The sequence below is a fragment of the Gossypium raimondii genome, chromosome 8 (genome assembly GCF_025698545.1).
Source record: "Gossypium raimondii isolate GPD5lz chromosome 8, ASM2569854v1, whole genome shotgun sequence".
NCBI classification, from domain to species: domain Eukaryota; kingdom Viridiplantae; phylum Streptophyta; class Magnoliopsida; order Malvales; family Malvaceae; genus Gossypium; species Gossypium raimondii.
Window position 1 is genome coordinate 14,266,774 of NC_068572.1, and position 21,270 is coordinate 14,288,043.

General features: G+C 31.7%; 1 protein-coding gene across 2 annotated transcripts; it reads left to right on the top strand.

Annotated features, from left to right (window-relative positions):
- Nucleotides 1-1,926: 1,926 nt before the first annotated feature.
- LOC105790882 (IQ domain-containing protein IQM2) lies at nucleotides 1,927-5,368 on the top strand. Of its 2 annotated transcripts, none has more exons than XM_012618684.2 (8): nucleotides 1,927-2,258; nucleotides 2,641-3,120; nucleotides 3,201-3,381; nucleotides 3,464-3,552; nucleotides 3,658-3,745; nucleotides 3,829-4,068; nucleotides 4,177-4,278; nucleotides 4,390-5,368. In XM_012618684.2, exons 2-8 carry the CDS (start codon nucleotides 2,657-2,659, stop codon nucleotides 5,107-5,109), a joined length of 1,884 nt encoding a protein of 627 aa, XP_012474138.1. In that variant the 5' UTR covers nucleotides 1,927-2,258; nucleotides 2,641-2,656; the 3' UTR covers nucleotides 5,110-5,368. The 2 variants fall into 2 exon arrangements, with proteins under 2 accessions (XP_012474138.1, XP_012474139.1); XM_012618685.2 differs by having other exon boundaries at nucleotides 1,929-2,258; nucleotides 2,641-3,105.
- The last annotated feature ends 15,902 nt before the right edge of the window (nucleotides 5,369-21,270 follow it).

The window sequence follows — 21,270 nt, forward strand, 5'->3', positions numbered from 1 at the left end:
TACAAATCACTGTTTTATTCTTTATTTTTGCGACTTCTCCTTTTACAGCAATATTAATTAATTTTTTTTATGGTGCCGAAAGGTTCTAAATTGTATGCATAAAACGATAAAGGGATGACAAATCATGCTAATATTCTAACCTTTTTAAATCACCATTTTTTTTAACCTTTCAAACTTCATAAACACACATTTACATTACCACATATTCAATCATGATAAATTTTAAGAAATTTTAAAGTGTTTTACTTTTTTCATAAAAATAGAATTACAAAGTCACATCCTTACACAGACTCATTTAAATTATCACATAAGCATAACTTGCAGATCAATTCCACGACTTTTGGAGATATGATGAACACCTTTAACCAGTAGATTAAATGTCGGGTTTTATTTTTTCAATTTCAAATAATTCTCTTTTAAAAAATAATTCTATTTGTAGTAAAATTATTGTAACAATTTAAGAGAATAATAATCAATTATTGGTTGATTAAAAAAAGTATTATTTGAGTTGATTTTATAACATTTTTAAAATTTTTATTGAGTTTATGTCACCCTTCAACCGGGTCCTAATTTAGTGGAGAATTTACCAAAAGCCCTCTTTTTATAAAGCATAAAATATTATTTTGAGGACAAATTTATTTTATTATTATTATTATTATAAAAGCCGGAAAAACATAATGATTTTTAATAATTCAATTCTACTATTTTAACCAAAACCATATTTAATTATTATACAATCAACACTTTCTATAACAACTTCATTTGTTACCAAAATTTTGGATGTTATTGTTATACACTATAAAAACATTTGAAACATCTAGTAGCATTTGAGATTTAGAGAATAATTTAAATTTAAAAACTAAAATAATAATATCATTTAGATTGCATCTTTAATAAAATTTACAAATATAATTTCATTTATTAAATATTAAAAGAATATGATTAATATAAGTTTTACTGTAATCAAAATATAACATAAGGTTTAGAATGAATCTGGAGGTATATGAGTTAGATTGTAAAGCAAAATGAATTTATGGTTAATGCATATAAAAGGTAGGAGTGGGACAAAAAATAAATATAAAAAAGGAAGGGCAGCAGATATTGTAGTTTTAGTGGGGAGTATAAAGCATAAATTGTGTTAATAATTTCAAAATACATGCACAATCCTCAACACATTATTCTATTATTTAGGTTTCATGGACAGATAGATAATATTTATAAAGAGGGTCACCAACTCATGTGGTTGAATGCTTCTTCTTGCATTGCAAGTCAAGGTGTGGGTCATTGGGGAAGTTTCCTTCACTTTCTTTATCATTTTTACAGCACTCGACTCTTTGTTCAGCAGCTGCCCAACCTTGTGGTTCATGATGCAAATGTCCCGTTAAACTCCTAAACAAATGTGCCATGTGCCGAATTCAAATATAAAAATTATAATTTTTTAAAAGAAAGTTAACCAATCTAATTTTTTTACTAGAACAATAAAAAAATATTTGATGTTGAACTCAATCTAGCTAAAGTCTTTTTGTGCGAAAGAGTCAAAAATTGAAAAACCGAAAGCTTGGGGATGAAGGTACGAGTTTCTTACAAGTTGAACGATATGAGGAGAAATTAAAGAAAGAATTGCCAAGTCAAAATCAAATCTCTTGTTATTTTCTACAACTCCTTTTTGGTTTAGAATATTCAACGTCTTTGTCCAAGAATGACCCCTTTATTTTTATAACAACAATTTCCAAGAAATCTTTCATTTTTATTTTAAGAAACAAATTAAAAGTCCATCCCCCAATTTCACTCTACCTTCGATGCAACTCTGCTTCACTTACAATTACTATCTTTTTGCTTTAAATAACCAACTTTTTCTTTTAACTATTAAAAGTTATAAATAAAGCTTAAAATCATTATATCTACTTATAATCCTTCTTTTGAAATATTGCAAGCAAAAAGTGAAACGAGAGTCACCTCCAGGTACAGGGTGTTGAAGAAAAAATAGTCCAAACTCCAAACCACGTGGTCGGAATAAAAATATAAGACAACGCTGTTTTGATTTTGAGTAAATTACAATTTAAACTTGCTCTGTGTCTTCGTAAAATTATTGAATATAAGCCATCGTAGGTGGAGGCTACCAATGGTACCACCTTCATTCTAGCATAAAAAACCAAGTGTTTTTGTTTTCAGAGAGAGAAAAAACTCAAACTCAAACCCAAACTAAAGTCGAAATCCCAGGATAGCAACCCCTTTTCTTGCCTGTTTCACTATTCAAGGTAATGTTTCCCTCTAACCTCCACTGCTTCATGTTGCTTTTGTTATATTCGTTTTGTTTTGGATTTTGATGAAATGGGTATTATTAGTTTGTTCTTCTTTTGGTCATGATCCTATCGTATTAAGTGGGGATTCCAAGAATATTGCTTTTTTGGCAGATCCAGAATCTAGTATTGGAGGATTTTGATAAGGGATTCTGTATTTGGTAGAGAATGTGAAAAGTGAAATGCTTTTGATTCTATTTCTAGTAAGGTAGAAGAGTTTTTGGAGTTAAAAATCTGTTTGTTTTGACCATCTTATCTTGTTATGCTTTATTTGGTAACATTGATAAATTGATATATTTAGCACTGGGAAAGGCTTAACCAATTTCATTTTGATTCACAGAAATCCTTGTTGTCGGATGGGTGCTGCTTTGTCCTACCCATTTGCTAAATGCAGTGATTTGGAGAATGCTTTAGAATCTGTCACTGTGAAATCCATAAGTTTTGGAGATGATGGAGTGAAAACACCTGTTAGATCTATCAGTTTCAAAACTTCAGATTCTGAGCCCACCATTTTAAAATCAGTAGGTTCTGGAAAGATGATATTGGAGGGATCTATAAGCTTTAAAGGGAGCAATTTCGAGAGGATGCTTTCACTCAAGTCGTCTTCTTCATCGGATAAACTCGAGGATTTGCACATTAAAGATGTCAGTTCAAAGAGAGAAGCAATGGATATTCAATCCACATCACCGGTATTAGATCCCAGCAATCCACAACATGAGGCGGCAATAAGATTGCAGAAGGTGTACAAGAGCTTTAGAACACGAAGAAAACTAGCTGATTGTGCAGTACTCGTTGAGCAGAGTTGGTGTGTATTATATTTGTATGTTCTATATTACCTTGCAACACAAAATTTTTATTTGTTTATTTATTTTTCTAATGATATCATTTGTTGTATTGTAGGTGGAAGCTCTTAGATTTTGCCGAACTCAAGAGGAGTTCTATATCATTCTTCGATATAGATAAACATGAGACTGCAATTTCGCGTTGGTCAAGGGCAAGAACTCGAGCTGCCAAGGTTGGAAAAGGTTTATCAAAGAACGATAAAGCTCAAAAGCTTGCTTTGCAACACTGGCTTGAAGCAGTAAGTTGATTGCAATAAAAACGAGATTAGTTTACAGTTCATCTTATTTGTTTCTGATTATATAGTTTCATGTATTGTGCAGATAGATCCAAGGCATCGCTATGGACACAATCTACACTTTTATTATAATCAATGGCTCCATTCTCAGAGTCTAGAACCCTTCTTTTATTGGTAATTTTCTTTAACTGAGCATTTTGGTTTGTTAGAGTAAGAGATTCTGATCCTAGGTTCAAGAGTTTAAAGCTGAAAATTGATGGACTTGTTTTGGAAATGCAGGCTGGATATTGGGGAAGGGAAAGAAGTAAATATCGAAAAATGTCCTAGATCAAAGCTTCAACAGCAGTGCATCAAATATCTTGGTCCGGTGGGTATTTATTTGTTTATTTTCATCCTACTTTATCTGAATTTATATTCAAACTATTACTGAAACAATTATCCACTATACAGATGGAAAGAATGCCGTACGAAGTTGTTGTGGTCGATGGAAAGTTCATGTACAAGCAAACAGGGAAGCTTCTCCACACGACTGAAGAAACTGATGATACCAAGTGGATTTTTGTCCTTAGCACATCCAAAGTCTTATATGTTGGCGTGAAGAAGAAGGGTACATTTCAACATTCTAGCTTCTTGGCTGGGGGTGCCACTATTGCTGCTGGAAGATTAATTGTTGATAATGGTGTCCTTAAGGTAGAGCCTCTCATATTATCTTTCGGATCCTTTTGTTTTTCACTGATTGATTGTCTTTATGTTCCAAAACAGTCTCTTAACCATTATTGCTTTACCTCTGTTTAACAGGCAGTTTGGCCTCACAGTGGTCACTACCGTCCTACAGAAGAAAATTTTAACGACTTCATTTCATTTCTAAGGGAGAACGACGTCAATCTTACAGATGTGAAGGTAAAAATAAAATGAAGAACAAAAAATGTGCTCTACACTTTTAAGCATGTGTATATTTTCGTTTTGCAATTGAAATTAATATTTTGACAATGCTTGTTTTGTTACATTCAGATGACTCCGGTGGATGAGGAAGCAAGCTTGGCTGGCAAACGAAGAAGCATTAACCATCTTAGATGCAATTCATCTGAAGAGGACTTTAGCTTAGAGGTGGAAGAGATGAATGTAAAAGATTCAATCGAGGAGGTGATTAATTCAGAGGAACAAGACATTAGTGCAGCTGTTGGACGCCCCAAGTCAAGGAGGCTCATCAGTCTTAGCAGAAAATTGACTGATCTGGAAATACCGAAAAGAGCAGAATTGTTTGAGATGTCACAAGATGACCATGGTGCTGATATGCCGAGTTGCAATGAAAATCCGATGGATTCCCCTTTGGTAGATGATTATGAAAGGATGGATGAAACTGGGGTAGAAGACGTCCCTAAAGAATCAATACTTCAAAGGATCAACTCTAAAAAGGGAATGAAGTCATATCAGTTAGGGAAGCAGTTGTCGTGCAAGTGGACAACAGGAGCAGGACCACGGATTGGTTGTGTTAGGGACTACCCCTCGGGACTCCAGTTCCGGGCTCTGGAGCAAGTGAACTTGTCTCCAAGAAGTACAAGCTATTTGAAACCATACTGTTCTCCTCAGTCGAGTAGTAGCCCAAGTCCAAAAGTTGGCATACCAGCAGGTGGTAGTGAAGAAATGAGAACCCAAAGTTTACCTGTGGGGATGAAAGAGAAGTTACTGCAGAGAAGCATCCCTTCCAAAAGGCAGTCCTTCCCATTATGAAGAGGCTATGTAGGACTACTTGTTGCTAACATATATACCATAGTGAAAACCACATTCAGTTAGTTTATTCTTTTACTGTGAATAGAAAAGATGATATAGGATTATTTTATCATTCTTTTCAAAACTCCATCAATGTACACTATTTTTTTTAAAAAACAATTCATCTTTTGTATCATAAGATGAGGACAATTTAGGAATTTTGGGCTTAGTGCCCCTTCAATACAAAGGGAAAAGAAATTACTTTGCTTTTTTTTGTTTATTTTTTTGGTAAGAAGATCTGCAGTTGCAACAAGTTTTCTACTTCACAAGATTTATCCCTTTCACCACGTGTCCTTTCAGTGAAAAATTAATAACAGCATAAGGAGCTATTATATTCCCAATTCTAATTTCTATCCAAGTACAGGACCTTGGTTGTATATATTTTTTCTTTTGAAGAAAGGACCTTCATTTTGTTTGTTTGTTTTTTTACTGTATTTTTGTATTTATATTGAAAGAGTGGCATTTGCATCACATTTGGTTTAATGGAATAGCCAGAACATTACAGGTTTTTTTTTCGTGTGCTACAATGACACGACTATTTGATTTGGCCATTCAACAAAATGGACCATTCGGGCATTATCCTGAAATGTCCTAGAATAGTTCAATAAATCCCCTCCAATTTGCCATTTTCGAAAATAGCTTTGATTAAAAGAAAAATGAAAATGACCACAAACAAAAGAATTTAGAACTCAACACAATCAACAATTAAACAATAAAAATGAAGAGTTCCGGAGGGGGGGGGGGAAGTGTTAGGTTAGGCAGTGGTGTTGGGGTTTCAAAATTAGGGCCTAAGGAGAGTAAGCAAAGATCAACGACATATCTAAACTCAAGAAGTTTGGGGTGACAGATTAGGACAAAAAAATTTTGAAAAGTCGTGCTTTTTTTATATATAAATTTGGAGGGGTGATTTTTAAAAAAAAAACTAATTAAAATATGAAAAGAGGATAAGACAAAGTGATTCTAGGTTTTGGAAGATGGTGATTGGTCATTGCTTACAATAAAGGATGGTGGTTGGAATTTGGAATAGACAACAAAATGGTTGATCTCAAACTATGATGAACACTGAAAACCCCATATTCTGAACCAAATGATGTGGAAGTCTAAATCTAATTTTGGACTTGAATGAGTGAACAAAACTAAAACAAAGTTTGAACTTTGAGAGAGTGACTTGTGGTTATCTTGAAATCAAAACTTGAAAGCTTCAACAACATGAAATAGTAATTAGACTTAAGAATTCAAATAGAAAGATTTAGAATAAGAGGATAAGAGTAGCCCTTGCAAAACTTGATGTATGAGCTTTCTTTCAATTCAAGTAAGGTGATCAACTATCCTAAGAAGAAATAGTGGGATTTTCGTGTAGCTTATTACTTGACACCTAACCTTATAATTCTCCACTTAATCATTGTTTTGACACTAACATAACTAGGTCATTTTTCCTTCATTCTCATTGCTTACTACTAATTTATATTTTTAATCAAACATTGGTCCACTCTCTTGCTCTATATTGGTTTAATTCCCATCCCTTTCTTAAACTAATTCCATTATATTAATGGTATAGTTACACTTTGAATAATTAATTTGTCAATGGTAAAATGACAATTCTCTGATTCTCATGAATTAATATCCACTCAAGTCCTCCTACATTATGTAATTAATGGCTAGATAATTACCACTCTAGTTCCTCACTATTCCCACCATTAATTACACCATTTCAAGACACTCAATTTAAGCATAAATATTCCATACTTTAATATTTATCTTAGAATTTACTATAAATGCCTCAAACTATGTTGTTACCAACATCAAGATTTTGAGGATGTTACATATACTATATGATTGCAAGATACATTATGTGATCCAAGCATACTATATGATAATAAGATTGTACTATATGATAAAAGTATACTACATTATTACAATATGCATTATATGATCAACACATACTATATGCTAAACCCTAAACAATATTATACTAATGATCATATAATTAAATTTATGTTAAAATATATGATCATGTATAAACTATATTAGATATCTATCCTTAAATTTTTATAATATACGATCATACCATATCTTGTATGATTACAATTATAGCTAGATTTCTATACCATATATACATTATCTATAATCAAACCTAGTTTATAGAGCAAATTTATAGCTAAAAGGTGGATACCATCTAGACTAGTGGGAAGTTATTAATGGACCTTGGAATATGGGTTTAGTGGGTATCAATAATTAAATTGAAAGGATTTAGAAGATCATAAATGGGGATAGTGTATACAATTTGATAATAGTTAATTTTTATTGTTAACTCACACATATTAATGAGTAAATTGAATAGTAATTTTAAAGAATGAAGCAAAATTAAATCTTAAGAAACTCTATTCACTTTCTTTTGCTATTGAAGTCTACACGTGAGTTTAAAGAACCATACATAGAAGAAATTTAACTTTTGGTATTCCTTTTTCTTTGTTTCATGTTTGAGGATGTTTGTATTTTCGTTGTATATCTTGAAATCTAGTCGATTATGATAACCCTATGGTATTCCATAGTAGTTATATGTTCCATATTTATCTCTTTGTTATTTGGTTCATGTTTATGCATGTTAAATCATTTATATTTTCTTTGAGTATCTTAAAAGTTTTTCACATTACTCTAAAATCTCTATATTGCTTTTGTTCTCAATTAGTTCTTAAAATCATGTTTAGTTATTAAAAGCATGTTTATGCCGTTTGTTCTCAGTTTAGTTATTAAAAGCATGTTTAAGGGTTTTGTTGAATATCTTAAAATTTTTACTAATAACTTCATCTTTTAGAATTTTCCATTTAGTTGATTATGGTGGGTGATGATGTATCCAACGTTCAACATGAGGTTACTTTAGACTTAAACCTAGATTATGAGTTTTTCTTTCTCTTGGACATGGGCATAAAAATTGATATAAGATTAAGAAACATTCTTTGGTGGGAAAGGTATTAATTGGTCATCCCATCCCTGGTCAAAGAATTCATGAAGGATTGTAACCCCTGAAGAATTTATGGAAGTACATCAGTTAGGATAATATTTTTCTGTTTATATTTAAGAATGTTGAAGATAAATTGAATGTTCTATTTAATAGTCCATGGTAATTTATGAATAGCATTTTGATTATGAATGAGTGGTCCATGGATTATAAGTTGGATGATATTGACTTTTCGACTATTGATGTTTAGGTTCAAATCTATAATGTTCCTTTTAAGCAAAGAATAAAGCAAAATCTTCTCAATAAGTAAGTTATTTCATCATTTAATCTTAATTGATTTTAATTGTTTTGATAGTTCTAGTTAGGATGGCATTATGAGAGTTCAGATTAAAGTCAAGGTTGAGAGGCCATTGTTTAAGGATTTCCTATTGAATCTTGAGGGCTAAGAGCATGTTATTGTTCTATTCAAATATGAATGGCTTTCATAGATATGATATGTATGTAGCATTCTAAGGTATAACTCCAAAACAACCAAAACAAGCCATGTATTTGATAATGCTACAAAAAAGTTTTTTTTTATGAGGATTAGATGAGGGCTCCCCCACTCAAACTATATTGGCTACCTAGACACATTGGACGCACACTTGGGATAGAGGGAACTAGCATTGGGCTTGAGGGTAACCTATATGTTCTAGCAACACCTTCGAAGATTAACTTGGTAGTTGAGGAAAAAATAGGTTAAAAAAAGAATGGTAGGCTTGCATTTCAGACATCATCAAAGAGTTGGAAGTTTAGTTTAAATTACAAGCTAGAGGTAAGATATATTTTCGGCATATTGGGTTAGTTGCATTGGTTAAAGCTGCTGAAGAAAGTGCCTGAGTTCAAAAGGATAAAAGACTTCATGAAGCATCTGACTTACCATTGCAGTCAAACTTTTTAGGATGGTCTCAGGAAAATTAAGTTGTTGTGATACTATTTCTATTTCTTTTGATGGATGAAAATTTTAAATTTTGCTAAATGTTAATGTTTCTTTTATGATGATGGTTCGGTTTTCTCCTTTATATGGGAGTTTAATTGCTACATTAATGGAGAACTTGTACCATTTTATGGTTTTTTTTATATAGTTGCATTTATAGATAGCATATACTAGTTAATGATATATTTTTCTATTGTTGCCAATGGTCAACAACTTATTAATTATGGTTATATTATGAAATGAATGATGATGGTTATATTTTTTCATTGGTATACAGTTTTTGTTGATGATGTTTTTACGTATGCATGGATATAATAAGATTATTTAATCATTATAGTATGTGTAACACCCCTTACCCGAGTCCCTTGCCGGAACAGAGTGTGAGGTATTACTAGAACTCAAACACTTGTAATTGTTCCAATTGAGATATATCATTACTAATATTATTTTTTTAACAAAAAATTTGACATAATACCTTTTCATAAACATTCAATCCCTCCTGCAAATTTTCGAAACACAATTTCAAATAACTTCAATATTTCAACCAAATACAGTTATATGTTCAGACACAATTTATCCATCCACAACATTATAAATACTTTGTTAGTAGTTTTAAGAAAACAATTTATCAATTAATATACACCAACCTTTTAAAACAAACAATATTTTATATATATATATATATATTTATACCACATTATATTAAGTCATCTATACATGCCATATTTCAAAAGTATTGGTTGCAAAATACCCAAAAGATGATGATGATAGTGTGGATGATGTTCTGATTTCGTCCAATTTCCGAGCTAATTGATGTCACTATAAAACAAGGGAAAATAAAGAGGAGTAAGCATATAGCTTAATAAGTAAACATATGACAAATAAACAAATTTCTAACATGATTTCATAGAAACATAAATTTATTCACACATAAATTTCATTGTTTGTTCAATTTCCAGCAAGCTGTTTTTCTGCATCATAGTCACTAATTAATTTTTATCTAGAGCTACAGGGCTCCAAATTAAGTTCTGTAAATTTTCCTTGAAACTAGACTCATATATATTTCTATCATAAAATTTTTATAATTTTGGTTTATCCAATTAATACAGTTTATTCTTTAAATCTTCCCTGTTTCACTACTTGACAGCTCTAACCTCTCTTTACTAAAATTTACTTAATTATTTGTACAGAACTCAAAAGATATTATTGTTTATTTCTATTGAAAATAGACTCATTGATAAATTCAAAAATGTAAATTACAAGCCATAAATATTTTCGTACAATTTTTGGTGATTTTCCAAAGTTGAAACAGGGGATTTCGAAATCAATTCTACCCTGTCGCACTAAAATTCAAATATTTCAAAATATTCCACACTTTTGCTTTCTCTATTTCTTTCATGTGAAAATAGACTCACTCAGCTTCAATTTCATATATTATTCAGCCTCTAATTCAATTTTCACCATTTATGTTGATTTTTCAAAGTTGTTCAACTGCTGTTGTTTAAACCTGTTTTATTTCTAGATTTATTTTTTTTGTAGTTTTTATATTTCATACCATCTTACACACGAGTCGATTAAATATCAAACCCAATATTCCTCATATAATCTTGTCCATTTCATATGTACATTCACCTTTCCAATTTCCCTGTTGAACACTCGGAATATTATCCGTTACTCGGTGGATTCAGCACTTAGCAACCACCTTAAATTCAGTGATACGGGGAATCAACACATAGCAACCCCTTTCACAGTTAAGGATATGATGGAATCAGCAATTAGTAAGCACCTTTATATTCAGTAATTCGGGGAATCAGCACATAGCAACACCTTTCACAATTAAAGATACGGTGGAATCAGCACTTAGCAACCACCTTTAAAGTCAATAATTCGGGGAATCAGCACTTAGCAACCCCTTTTTATTTAATGTTTTCCGGTCTATTTCGAGTGTTCATTCGGGAACCTTGTTTTTCAACATTTTACCACCTTTCTCAAACTTAACCACATTTTTATGATCTACATCAAATATTTATTCTATATTCAATTAAATCTCAACAATATATTGAATAACATTAAAATAATGCATTAATTTACATGCATACTTACCTCGGTGCAAAATATTGTAATTTTGCAATTTACTCCACGATCTTTTCCTTTCCCCGATTGAGGTTGTCTTCTCGTCTTTCTTGATCTATAATAGAAAATTTAGCTTATTTAATATTCACATTTATTAAAACGGTCCTCAACTCAACTTTTTGCAAAAATTACGATTTTGTCCCTTAACTTTTGCATATTTACATTTTTGTCCCAAAACTCGAAAATTAAATTTCACTCCTTATTCTTATGTTTTACAACATGCTGAACACTTTTTCCTTCTATGGAAACATCAAATTCTCACTCTAACATGTACTTTTGAACATTAAATATTTTTTACTGATTATGTCAATTTACCCGTTTTCGCTTAAAATCGCTCAGCAAAAGTTGTTTAACATAATTTATAGCTTCATATTATACTATAAAACAGCAAAATAAACACATTTCACCTATGGGTATTTTTCCAAATATGAACCCTAACATGAATTAATGGTAGAATAAGCTAAACCGAGCTACAAGGATCTCAAAAATGTGAAGAACATTAAAAACGGGGCTAGGATGCACTTACTATGAGCTTGAGAAAGTGAAGAAACCCTAACTATGGCTTCCTTCAAATTTCGGCATCAAGTTATGAAGATGGACACCATTTTTCCATCTTTTTCCCATTTTAATTCTATTATTTACTAATGACTAAAATGCCCTTGCTTAAAAAAAGTCTATTTCACTAATCCTATGCCCATTTTTGTCCTTCAATTAACTACTAGTCTAATTACCACATAAGGACCTCCAATTTAAAATTTCATAACAATTGGACACCTCTAACATGTAGAACTCAACTTTTGCACTTTTTACAATTTAGTCCTTTTGACTAAATTGAGTGCCCAAACGTCGAAATTTTTGAACAAAATTTTCACGAAATTTTTCTGTGAAATTGTAGACCATAAAAAATATAATGATAATAATATTTTCCCTCATCGGATTTGTGGTCCCGAAACCACTGTTCTGACTAGGCCCAGAATCGGGTTGTTACAGTATGGATGGTTATAATATGTATGTGGTCTAAGGTTTAGGGCTTGTGTTATATGAGCAAAAATTGTTTCAGAGTTTATGTATATTATTTACATTTTAGGCAAACTTATGTAATGGAAATATTAAGCTTATAATATGCAAAGTTTAGGGTTGTTCAAGGCTTGTGTTATTTTTGAAGAATATGTCTTTAGAGTTTAAGGTTTTTAGTTTAAGGGTGCAATCTTTAAACCAGTTTTTAAACACTAAACAACTCATTATATCTCTAAACTAGATTTTGTTTTAGGCTTGTGTTAATGGTTATATTATGCTTTTGCGTGGCTAAAATCGTGGTTTTTGTTGGAAAAGTGTTGTAAGGTGTGTGTGGCAGAATTTTAAAATTTTTACTGCATCTAGGATTAACTTGGATAGATAAGACCAATAGAACATTGATCATCTAGAACCCAGTTCTATCTTGATCCACTTTGACAAGTTGGAGAAGTAGATTTGCGATTGAACTCGAACTTCCCATAGAAAATTACACTTCTTTACTGAAATGACCTTATCTCGAGCTACAAATATGCAAATTTAGTAATTCAAAAATTGTTGTAAAAAAGACTCAAAGACATATGATTTAGGCGTAAAATTCATTCCAAAAGGTGGTTGGAAAGTCCCAAAATCTAGTTGAAGAATGTTGAAAAGTCCAATTAAATTTGACCCTACATAACTCTACAAGATTGGTTTCAGATTCTTACATAATTTCAATCTTTGCTTTCAACCAATCGAATCTTCTCCACATTCTCTAACTCATGGATCGTATGATGTGTGGGCACCATTTCAACCACAAATGCAAGTACTAAATTAGAACTTCATAAAGAAAAATGATTTTGAATAAACTCTCTTTTAGCCGAATAAGTGAATTGACAACTAAAGAATTTTAGTTCTTATCAATTCATTGATTTTCATCAATATTCTCTCTTCAATCAATATAAGATATTAATAAAGAGCTTATTAGAGTTCTACTTATTTGGAATTAGTAATAAAATAAAAAGTCCTAGGCTAAGTTTAACAGTAGTGGGTTGCACACCTAGTCTTAGAAAGACTAATGTTGCCACTTACATGCTTGCTTGGGCAGCAAGCAATACTCCCATATGTTAGCCGACCATATTTGACCTTCTTAGGTACTTTAAGGCCACATATGTATTTTGGGATCTTAACTTAATTACTAACTTATTTTAATCTCATTCAAGTCATTATGACTTCACTGTATTAAAATGAATATGTAATTTTAATTAATTAATTAATTTTATTTCATTCCAAATAATTAGATACCATGATCCCTTATTTTAGCTTCATTGTAACAACTCGTTTTTAGTGATATCAAAATGATAATTTTAAAACCCCATTTTTGATGATTGAGTCAGTAAATATTATTATTTAATATTTAGTATTCTATTTTAGTATTTATTGATTTTAGTCCAATAATTTTATTAAATGATTTTTAATTAGGCTACTAAGACTAAATTGTAAAAGCCGTAAAGTTAATCACTATAGATTTTTAAGTGGTCAACGGTTCAATTAAGAAATTAGACCAATGTTTAGTTATATCGGTGGATGATGATGATGTTGTCATTCATATAAAAGGGTTAAACATGATTAATAATAGCTTAAGATCATAATATTTACACTTTTACCAAGCTATATAAGTTAAATTTTAAGAGAAAAAACCATCATCTTCCATCCATTTTCATTTCCATTTCCGTAAAAAGGAGAAAGGAAGGGTTTTTAATTTTTCAAGTTTTGTTTTTCAAATTGGTAAGTGATTTCAAGTCCATTTCTTATAATTTTTATGTTTTAAACATCTTAGGAGCTTGATTTAGCTAGCCCAAAGACTATTTTGCAAAACTGTTAAAGTCTATAAAAGTTTCCATTGTTGACTTTGAAGCTTTTGATACTAAATTGATAGATTTTGAGCTTAGATATAAAAATAACCAATTTGTAAAATGAAAATTGTTAATTTTGAACATAGGGTCTAAAGTGTGAATAATTCAAAATTAGCATGAAGTCACTGTAATCATAGTTATTATAGAGTCTTAGAAGGATGAAATTGACATCGGTTTTGAAATTGAAGCTCAAATTTTAAAAGTTAGGGCAATTTCGATTTTAGGGACTAAATTGAATAAAATACAAAACATGAGAGAATATTTGATAAATAAAATTGAACTGATATATAGGTACATAATGCTATTAAATGATGTTTGGAATTGATAATTTAATTAAATTATGATTTAGATCGGGATTTAAACCAATCGGAGGATATTCGTGGAAAAAAATTACAGATTAGTCCTTGACACCTTATCGGTTGCTATTTTTTCCAGGTAAGTTCATATGGTGTAATTATGTTTAAATCCTTGTGAATGTTATATTGTGAACCTATGTATGTTTAGTTGACCTTTGAATTATTTGTAATTTAGTACTAAATGGTGAGATTTGGTCTAAATAAAAAAAAAGGTTAAATATGAACTTACATAATGCAAATTACCTTGATGAAACTTCGCAAATGTATCATACACATTGTTATAGGCTGATTTTTGATGATTCCGAGATCTAACATTTGTTACGAACTTAAAGATACATGCGACACAGGTTTAGCTTGGATGAGTAACCTGATGTCATTTTATAGGTTTAGCTCATATGGGTAACCTTACATGTTTGGATAACTTTGGACAAGTTATTTGATGTGTTAATAAGGTTTAGCCCAGAACGGTAACCTGACACTAGTATATGTTTTGCTCAGACGAGCAACCTGAGGTCGTTGAAAGGTTTAGTCCGGACGGGTAATCTGATCTATACATTATAACTTTGGCCAAGCTATTTGATGTGTCGATAAAAGTTTTAGCTCAAACTGGCTACCTGACACATATGGATATATATATTTAGCTCGGACGAGCATCAGATGCTATAGGTACCAGTTTATTTAAGTTCTTTTATGATGGTTCATCGGGTGATTTACAAGATACGAAAGGTGGAAATTGAGTAATATGTAATGTACTAAATGATCAAAAGTAGCAAAGTGGAGGACTTGATAACAAGTTTGAGTATACTTATGTAATTGAATATGAATCACGTTAACCTTGTTGTGATTTTGTTTTGATATGTTAGGTAAAATTTGGTTATACATGTTAGTTTAACCTATGTACTTGTTATATGAGGTAAGTTAACCGTTTATTTGCATATAAGCTTACTAAGCATTCTGTAATGCTTACCCTCTTGCTTTTCCTTTTCCTGAAATTTTGACTTACGGAACGTGTCGATTAGATCCTTGAGGAGCATACACTATCCATCTCTTGATTCGCTAGACTTTTGATCATTTGAACTTGATTATATGTGGCATGTACTTAGGAGTGTCAAGTTGTTTGTAATGTTAATTATATTTTTGATCTAGTTGATTTTGACCACATATGGTAACTTATGGAAATGTTGATTTGCTTATGTTCATAGTTTTGGTATATTGCTATTCATAAATAGATGACAATTATAATGAGTCAGGAATGCTTTAATCAACTTGTTGTATGGAATGGATAAGTAATAAAAAATGGTATAAATAGGTGGAATGGCTTGTATTGGTTCAAGTATCCTTTTTGTGAATTAGGAGTGTCAAGTTGTTTGTAATGTTAATTATATTTTGCGATCTAGTTGATTTTGACCACATATGGTAACTTATGGAAATGTTGATTTGCTCATGTTCATAGTTTTGGTATATTGATATTCATAAATAGATGGCAATTATAATGAGTCAGGAATGCTTTAATCAACTTGTTGTATGGAATGGATAAGTAATAACAAATGGTATAAATAGGTGGAATGGCTTGTATTGGTTCAAGTATCCTTGTTGTGAATTTGTGAATTAGTGCCAAATGTGGCATATTGATTTTGTGGATTAATTAGATGATTATATGTTATGTTTTGAAATGGAATTGATATGTTTTGAACAAGTTGAAATGAGGTAAAAAGCATTATTTGGCCTATTTGGATGGTTGGTTTGAAGCAAGTACCAAATGGTCAAATTTTGCCATAAACAGGTTTCTCATCTCGATGTCGATTTTCCCTCATCGCAATGTCAACCAATAGTTTGTGAAGTCCCAACATCAAGTGGTCCAACGTCGTGACGTGACATACTATTTGGCGATGTCCCGAAATAGAGAAAATCTCATCATGATGTCGGCCCTGTATTTTTTAAACTTTGCAATTTGGTCTTTGTTTAATCTCGGGTCAACTTTTGAGCTCACAAAGGCTCGAGAAAGGTTTAAATTCGTTCTAAATGACTTATATTATGATAGATAATGATTTTTGATTTGAAGTATTTGTTAAAGGTCTACAATTGTTCCATTTTGTACTGTAACATTTTTTAGCTCAGTCCTAATGATCGAGATCGGCTTAGGGAGTTACATTTTATGGTATCAGAGCCAAGTTTAGTCGATTCTAAGACTTAACGTAGCATATATTGAGTCTAGAAATACATGTCATAATAACTTGATAGTCTGATGCTTTTTGATCTGATCTGGATCTATTTTTCATATAAAGATACAATGTCGGTTGAGTCTAATAGTGCCGTACCTGATGAGGTAGACACTAATGTTTTAACTTTCGAATAGGGAGTAAGTCATATCTTACCTATTTCATAGATTCCTGGAAGTGAGGATCGTAGTGCCTTATTCCAAATGATGAATTTATGGTTTACTCAATTTATGCAAGCTAATCCTATGGCTCCGCAACCTCCACCCCCTACCATGCCTCCTCTGGCACTTCCTGGTCTTCAAAGTTCAAATCTCATAAATGTTCATAGTGTAACATTCGAGTATCTTATTGACTCTATATTTAGAGAGAGTTAGGATTAAATTGAAAGGATTAGTAAATTATCAAACTTCACCGGGGAATTCAAAAAGTTAAATGGCCGAATTTCATTAGTTGGATCTCAATTCTGGGTTGGTTAGGATGGAACTGACTTGTTCCAAATTGGAAGACAAAATGATTAAGGATGAATGGTAGAGACGGACGGTGAAAGTCGTGCTAAAGGTGTATATATATAGGAGTGTGGGGAGATCGAATTTCTCAATTATGTTTACACATTTTTCTCTCCATAAAATCATCTTTTTCAGTCACTCTGAAGAAGAAGAGGATGTAGCTGAAGGAAGCTCTGCATGTCATAGCAATCGTGAGCATAGAAGTTTGGGAGTAGAGAAATTGATGAATTGATAAGCTTCTTTACCTTTATATACTCGTGGATTGAAGAAAGAAGTAGAGTAAGAACATTTAAAGGCTTTTGTATAATGATGGATTCTGGGTTTTAAGGGTTGAACACCTTTATTTTAATTGATAAATGGTTGTCATGCTTAGCTGTCAAGACAAAGGAGGCTCTAACTTTTGGACAAGCTAAGTTGACAAGGATAAGGAAGTGAGGTGAGTTTATGTAACTTATCTTCTGGTTGATAGATGATATATTGCGACTTGCTTGTATCATGTTTATAATACCCTAACCCGTATCCGTCGCCATAATAGGGTTACGAAGCATTACCATGAAAATGTAACTTTAAACATTCATTTCCAAAAATTTCATTAACCATAGTATAATTCATTCATACACATGTATATCGTCTCTTTTTCGAGCCCTTGAGGCATTAGAAACACTTTAGAAATGATTCAGGACTAAATAAAAAAAATTAAAACATTAAGGAAAAAGTTAGAAAAATTCACACTACAAGGGTCACACGGCCATGTGCCCAGGCCATGTGACTCACACGGCTGAGACATACGCCTGTGTCTCAGGACGTGTAACATTCAAAATAAGGACAAACGACCATGTCCCTGCCCATGTCTGTGCCCGTGTAACTCTTTGACTTGGGTCACATGGCCAAGTCACACGTTCGTGTACCAGGCCGTGTAAGCTTTGAAATGGCCTCAAACGCCCATGTGCTAGGCCGTGTGCTAGGCCGTGTAACTTTCTAAAAGCAACCTTTAAAACCTACAGGGGACACACGACCGTGTTGCATGTTTGTGTTTCACGCACGGTTGAGACACACGCCCGTATCTTAGGCCATGTGGATAAGAAATTGGCTAAAATTCAAGCCATTTCTTTCACTCATTCAAGCATGAACCTATAAGCAACTTGCACATATAACCAAGACCTTAAAACATACCTAAATCATGCATAATAAGACCAATTCAATAACCCATTTAACCATCCAACCAATATGCCATATAGGCACCTCAAACACAAGTAATCAAATATACTTAAACTTATGTCTAATTGGTCTTATTCCATCCAAACACATTTAATTCAATTTCCATATCAAGCATACCATAATTGACCACATTGCAAACATACCAACACTTACCACTTTTGTCATAAAATCATACTTCAACTTGACTATATTAAAACTACCCCATCACATACCAAATTATTCATTCAAAATATGCATCAACTTAGCCATAATAACATCAACCATCAAGGCACCAAAGTACCAAAAGTAGCACAACTCAAATCAACACCTACATACCATAAACATCAACTAAACCTTAAACATAAGTCCACCTATACATGCCATTATAACCTTGACTATAACATCAAAATCTACCGATATAATCTATGGATAGTGTGATAGATCTCTGACTAGCTTTCAAACCGATCGAGCATCCGATAATCTGAAAAGTAAAGGAAAATAACTACGTAAGCAATGAATGCTTAGTAAGCTCGTATAAACTTTAAACATAACATTACATTTCAAGAATGAACTTTATGGGGTAATTGTAAACCTATACCAATTCCATGAAGTTTATCAAACTTTATAGCCATCAACTCATAAATGAGTAAGTTCATCAATATCACATATACTTTTCATTGCTAACATAATAGGATTTATAAAACATACTACTCATAATACTATGAACCACTCCATTTACTTTCTTACCATTCCATTTACTTACTTTCCATTTCATTTACTTAGCATAAACTTAAATAACAACATCAATTCACTAATTAGTATATTTGTTCATGAACTAGGTAAATTCATCCATAGCATACGTAAGTTTCTCACATATAATTACATCATTAAACTCCTTAATTCCTTTTTCATCATATTACATCTCAATTCGAACTTATCGTTTCATTACCTTTTCTTACCTGTTTCATTTGCATAATACAAGACGTAATCATAAACATCAGCCACATGATAAACCATTTCATTAGAAATACATACCTTGATTCTTACCACCTTTTAATGAACATAAGCATATTTTTATTTGGACACTTACCATTTCAATGCATAAGTTTTAAAATCAAACATAATACAATCCAACCAATAGCTTGGCACAAGCCTAAGCATCATCAACAACACATGTTAGCATATTAAAACACAATCTGCATGAATTTAACATAGATAAGCCATTTCACATGAATATAATTTATTTGAACTCATCATTTTCCTTAACATATCATACTTTCAATGAAACTTACCATTTCAACCTTTTCATAAATACATGACATAGTTTCTTTTGAACACTTACCATTCCTTTCCTTTTCATGCCCGTTGAACTATTTAGAATACCATCGGATACGAGGGATAGCTCACACGAAGTGTGCTAAACATATAATCGTAACCTTTCCTTTCCTTTCCTTTACATCATTGCTCACATGAGCTGTGAAATGGGCCTGCTCACACGAGCTGTGGCTCGGAATGTAAGCTACACGATGTTGCTGACATGAGCTGTAAAATATTCGAACCAAATTCAGGACCACAAGCATTGGTAGGACATTCAATACTAGCACTCGAAACATGAAAACCCTAATGACATGTCATCGGTATCCTACGAATTCTTATGGTTCAAACGGGGCTTGGTAATCGTCGTGACATTATTGGATTTACATCGCTTCATGACCTGATAAATTACATAATAACATATATATATATTGATTTATTTATATTAGAACAGAATATTAAACATTAATTTAATTGACATTATAATGATTACAGTTCATACTAACTTACCTTGCTAAATTGTAGAAATGTCAATGTATAGGAGCTATTTGGTAATTTTTCCTTCTTCTCGATTTTCCATTCATTCTTGATCTAAATTAATAATTTCATTAAATTCATCAATTTAGACAGAAAAATTAATTCATTTTATACAATTTAGTCCTTTTTACATTTACACAATTACCCCTAACGTTTTACTTTTATTCAATTTAGTCCCTAAGCCTAAAACATGCAAATTAACCATTTTTATTGAAAACCCATGCCAACCTAATATTCATAGCTTCCATTTCAGCCCATTTTTGTAAAAATTTCACATCAAGTCCTTGTATTTTGACTATTTTAACAATTTAATCCCTAATCGTTAAATTTAACCAAATCACTTAACAAAATACTTATAAATAACAAATCAAATTCATCATTTAACATCTAAAATCACAAAGATTCATCAATGACAAATTTCAAAATCTTTAACAATTTAAAAAACAAAGGTACGGGCTAACTGGACCTAATTGCAACGATCTCAAAAACATAAAAATTAAAAGAAACAGATAAAAAACTGGCTCACATGCATCAATTGAAGCTTGGAAAAAGCTTCAAAATCACCAACAATGGCTTTCAAGCAATGTAGAAAAGAATAAATTAGGAAGACAACCTTTTTTTTCATATATTTTAACCTTTCTTTATTATAATAATAAATTAACTTATAAAACATATAAAAATTAAAAGATTTTAAAGCTTAAAACCATCCCACCATTTTAGGTATGGGTAAATTAACCATTAAGGGTGTGTTTGTTTGGTGGAAAATGTTTTCCAAAAAACATTTTCATTCATTTCCAGTGTTTGTTTTGTAGAAAATGATTTCCATAGGAAAACATTTTACAAACACTGGTAAAATCCAAAGCAAAATTTTGGAAATTATCTTACCGATTTCTAATCCGTAATATATTTTCCCTCTTTCCTTTCTCTTCTAAGCAATCTCCTTTCTCTTCTAAGTAAATTTTCTTCCACATCTTCTGCCTCCTCATCTCCGTTTGCCACCTCACCTCACCATCTCCGTC